Source organism: Eimeria acervulina, genomic scaffold (assembly GCF_000499425.1).
Source record: "Eimeria acervulina Houghton genomic scaffold, Eah_scaff1064, whole genome shotgun sequence".
Classification (NCBI taxonomy): Eukaryota; Apicomplexa; class Conoidasida; order Eucoccidiorida; family Eimeriidae; genus Eimeria; species Eimeria acervulina.
In genome coordinates this window covers 1-5,025 of record NW_013549446.1, presented here as the reverse complement: position 1 = coordinate 5,025, position 5,025 = coordinate 1, and the positions used below count along the sequence as shown (strand labels likewise).

At 53.2% G+C, this 5,025-nt stretch overlaps 1 protein-coding gene across 1 annotated transcript; it reads right to left on the bottom strand.

Annotated features, from left to right (window-relative positions):
- Positions 1-3,226: 3,226 nt before the first annotated feature.
- On the bottom strand, positions 3,227-4,906 carry EAH_00054850 (hypothetical protein; the record flags this gene model as incomplete). The annotated part of the gene is made up of 6 exons (XM_013393912.1): positions 3,227-3,417; positions 3,574-3,624; positions 3,787-3,809; positions 3,916-3,956; positions 4,274-4,384; positions 4,833-4,906. Coding segments are annotated over 6 exons (491 nt in total), but the record flags the coding sequence as incomplete, so codon positions are not given.
- Between the last annotated feature and the right edge of the window lie 119 nt (positions 4,907-5,025).

The window sequence follows — 5,025 nt, the reverse complement described above, 5'->3', positions numbered from 1 at the left end:
TCCCTGAAAAGCAACTGGCTCGCCGAGTCAGCGCCTTAGCTGTCCAATACACAACATCATTTGCTCGAAACACAAGTTTAGCTTTTCATGAATAGCCTCGAGGCAACAACATCTTGTGCTGGGAGTTGCTACGCTGTCGCCTAATCTCTTGCCCGCGTGAACACGCAGCATGTTGCTCACCAGAGCAGAATGATTTTCAGGGAGCGTCTCGACACGTAAAAGATGTGAGTATGGCGTCTGGAATCCGTACGGTAGAGCATAGTGCTGTGCCAAGACCAATGATGCTGCCCATGCCAATAGGCATCTCACACTCTTCACCACGCCCACGCAACGACGTGCATGCTAAAAAGCTTTAAATTCCCATTAGCAGGTCACTTAGTTGGCGTCTGATCTCTCTGGAAGAGATGCGGTATAGCTGCCTAAATGCTCGGTCGACCATATTGTAGAACAGCGCATTGAGGGAGCCACCTCTTGTTGGCTGCTTCCTTGAACTGCTTGCTTGGGCTAAACACAGGTTCGTACACACGGACACGCATATATATACATATATATATATATATATACGTAGGCATGCATACAAATGAGGCAGCAGCACGCTCCAAAGGTTATTTATTTTGCCCGCCCAGCACCGATTGTGCACATTCGATATTAGCCCACCACAGAAGTACGCGAGTACGCGAACTCACTCGATCTTGCCCAAGGGCTACAACGCAAATACCACAACCAATACAGCTGCTTTTTTCCGTCTGCTGTGTCAGCAACAGATAGTGGCGAAATGCCACTATCATGAAGGAACAGCCCACAATGCAGCTGTATTTTCAGCCATTTGTCCCTTCAAGGTAAACACTGAATTGCCGTACGGGGGCCGTGAAACTTCCGGTATCTTTAAATGCACCGAGTGGTTGTCTTGATAATGCTTGACTCTACTCTCACAAGGGCGCGATAGCCCGCTATCGACGCCCGTGACGCCTTACGCCAAATGTGTGCGCTAGCTACTTCAGTGGTGTATAAATGAACTCCATGGAATCGCTTGCGCTCATGCAACAGTCCTGCGTCTCCCGCGCGTGCTTGTCAGCCCCACACCCACCAGCCCAAAAGCACCGTTCAGCAGGGCAAGCACCGCCATGGAATGGGTACGCGCGTTTGGACCTGCGCGAAGTAAAACGAAAAAGCGGCGCCTGCCAATCTCATGCATCTATAAGGCATCTGTGCTCCTGAAAGCGTCGCGTATGGACGGACTCGCTAATGAATGAAGTCCATGGTGACACCTGCGGCCAAGTAAAAATTCTGTCCCAAGCGCCTCTCAAAGACAAAAGTGGCTTGCGCCGCTTGTCTTAGCGCCAGTGTCTACGCTATGCTCAAAGTCGACACGCGCCGTCGCAGGCTACAAAGTCTACCGATGCATAAATAGGACGCAAAAGCATTTGATGGTGCATGCCTCCGTTGGACGCCAAGCATGCGTTCTAGTCGAAAGACAGCCCATTGTGTGTGCGCATATGCTATCCAACTGTCATCCACCATCCATTAGGTGTGTGGATAAGACTATCCACAAACCTTTCGCTGCCATACAGATCAGTTGCCGTCAAGGTCAATAATGCCTCTCTTTTGCTTTCGGTCGTGTATTTCATCTGGCGCGCAGTTATGTGCCAGAGGAGACACTCCAACGTCAGCCCTTAACAAGGGAACCCTGGGACAAGCTCCAACGCTTACGGTGCTTTTCGCCCTCAGGCAAGGGCGCGGATCCAAGGTCAGTAAGGTGGTCTGAACGCCATCGCTTGGTCTCCCCAATGCAGTGCGTGCACTCACAAAACCTACATGCAATCAGCTTCGGGAAGCCGAAAAGGTTTAAGCACTACGGGTGAACCTTCCATAACAGGATGTGCTGCAAACGAGACGCTGTGGGCTATATTACCGCGTCGAAGTCAGCACAACTTGCATCTCGTGAAATGTGACCAGCGGTGAATTGACGTGCGACCCCAACACGCGCATGAGTGGTTCCGTGCACACCCACATAAACGCTTCTGCGGCGGCCAACGATCCTGTGCACGACGGAACCTCCAACCACTACTACTGGAAAGCAGACTGTTCGGCAAATGTGAGGTGTCCTATGGAACAAAGGTGCAAGTCCACGCACACTCTTATCTCGGAGAGCCTAACGCCTAACAAACCAGGCAAATCACGACCCCTCCAAGCCAGCGTTTACTATTGGGGCAGTTGATATCCGCAGAGATCAGGCGACGACTTCTATCTACACAACACGCACCTTGGCGCCTTTCCGGTGTACATTACTTGGCTTCCCCTACTTCCACTCACCCGAGCACAACATTCGCACGCACTCGCTTTAGAGCATCGGAGCAAGTTGCGGTGCTGCTTGAGCAGCTGAACTCACAAGCACATCTAGTAAACCTCCACCGTTCCCGTTTAGACGTTAAACCTCTAACGGGCAGCCGGAGCCCCACTTTGCACTAGAAGCCTTTCTGCCGCTTCATTTGGCCTAAAGCGAGCATTATACTTGCGAATCATGCCAAAGTTCTTGCGGAAATGTAGCAGGCTATAATCAACAAACAATGATCCGGACGTTTTACAAATACTCCATCAAGCACGAGCTAAACCAACTGTGAACACGGCCACATCAAGTTCTACAAAGGGCAATAAACATACGGCTGCGAGCAGCGGTGTCACCTTTGCTAAACTCAACAGAGCTAGCGGAAACACACAAATGCTTTCGCGCCGTTCCTGAAGCAAAACCTCACCGCCCAAACCTTCCACATTTCTCAAATTCATCGATAGTCGCAATGTGTATCGTCGGTGCGCAATGCCTTTCGCCATTACTCTTGGGCAGGCCCCTGTGCACGCCATAGCCCATCAGGTATCACGCCCCAAAGCGGACCCCACGCCTGCTCAATCTCCAACAAGCCTTCCGCTTCCTATCTGTAGCTGCCCGAAAAACGCGCCAGTCCCGCAGACGTGCCCACCTCTAACGAAACTATCCTATCCGCCATTCGGAGACCACCGCACCGCACCAAGCACGAAAACGCAAGCCGCAAACCACTCAGCGCCATTCACAGCACGCCACCGCAACGCAACAGGCAAGCAACCGAAAGGTCGTCGTCGCCACACACAAAAAGCACCCACAACAGTTCGTTGCTGCTCCAAATCATGCAATCACTGTTGGCACCCGTGCCGTGCTTACACGGGTGCTGCAGAACCAAGCGCACTGGCTGAATCAACACGCCAATCCCGCAGACGTATCCAGCTCCACTCCATTCCCTGACCCCCGACACCCAACCAACATTCTCACTGGATTTACTCGGTGCGCCGAAGTAACATCGTACAATGCTGGCCTGCGTGGAGCAACCATGTCGCTGAGGCGAACGTTCGTATGCGCGCGGACCACCGATGCAGCTTTCCGCACACCTAAAGGCCCCAAACAAGTCGACAGAACCTCCAATGCAATTCCCAAGGACGGGCAACGAACACGCTTGCGCTGCGCCAAGCAAACAACTGTAGTCCGTTGTGCAAATGATGCAATGAATACAAGTTGCGCATGGGCCAGTGTTTGCTACGCCTGACCTCTTCGCCGTTTCCGCAGTTCCCGTAGCCTGTCAGCCCATTCATTCACCGCTGCGAAATACACCTAACAACGAACATCACTAACACGTGCTTCATTACAAGGCGTCAAACCTATGCCGTCCCTTCATTGTGAGCTGCGGTGAAAGGCCACACAAACACCGCGATACCGGCGGCGCCTGTGCTGCTGATTCTTCAACGACCGTACAAACTAACCATTCACACAAGCGTACGCCACACTGTCGCCACATACAAAAACACGCCCTTCCAACCTTGCAGATATGTTGACAACTATTCTGTAGCCTCGTAAAGCCCGGCAATGCGCCCTGCCGTCCCCCACCCTACCGACATCCCTGCCCCTGCCCCTGCTTTACTACTCTTTGCGCCTGCCGCCACAACCGTCAAAATGCTCCGCACGCAAAAAGACTTGACCGGCCATCCCTCGCTCCTCACGTGCGGTGCTTGCTGCATCCTGTACTCGTGTATTGGAGTGACGCCGAAAATGCAAAGGCAAGTGCACGGCGTCCGTCTCTTGAACATATTCCGACCACGCACAGCTCCTCCGCAAGGCATTCGCGATCTGTTTTGCGCATGGTGCACTACAACCAATTCAACTGAAATACGTCATTCCCGCATTTGCATTTTATCCTGATGTTTCCAGCGCTCACCTCCTGCGCAGAACCGCCTTTGCCTCAACTCATACCCGGGCCACCTTGCACTCTCTCCTCAATCGCACGTCAACAGTATCCGGTCTTCTCTCATGCTGCCCATAAATATCGTTGCTCGTCTCGCTGGCCCGACCCTGCACACGCTGCTGAGCGCCACCCGCACAAAATTCAGCAATGTTTGCATCACAGGGAGCACCACACCAAATTGCCGACGCACCCACGAGGCCACCAGGTAGACAATAGAGTGAACGGGACAACGCAATGGTTCCGCGGCGCTCTTGACTCATGACAACATCGCTGCAGCCTGACACAGTTTTCCCAAAATATGCCATTTGCCTTTTCCAGGTCTCTCCAAAGTTTTCCAATGCGTACAATCTGTGCGTAGTGCCATTCGCCACTTCTCGAGGGCAGGCCGCTTTGACTGTCTACCCTCAACATGCCGGAAACGCTCGCATAGCTCTCCTTTCCTCCTCCCCACTACTCGGGGGCAGGCTGCCTTGCACTGTCTCTCCTCAACACTCCGCAAACGCTCGCATAGCTCGCCTTCCCTCCTCACCTAGCTCGCCCATAACCCATCGCCAATCAGGCACACACGCGGGTGGCACGCCAGCTTAAACGCCCACACGCCTTCCGGCTCACACCTGTATCTGCCCGGATGACATCCGTGCCTGCCACGCACCAAGGACAGCGAAAACGCAAGCTGCAACCCACTCACCGCCATTCACCGGACACGGCCGTACCGCAACAGGCACGCAACCAAAACGTTCACGCTACAAACAAAAGGCAC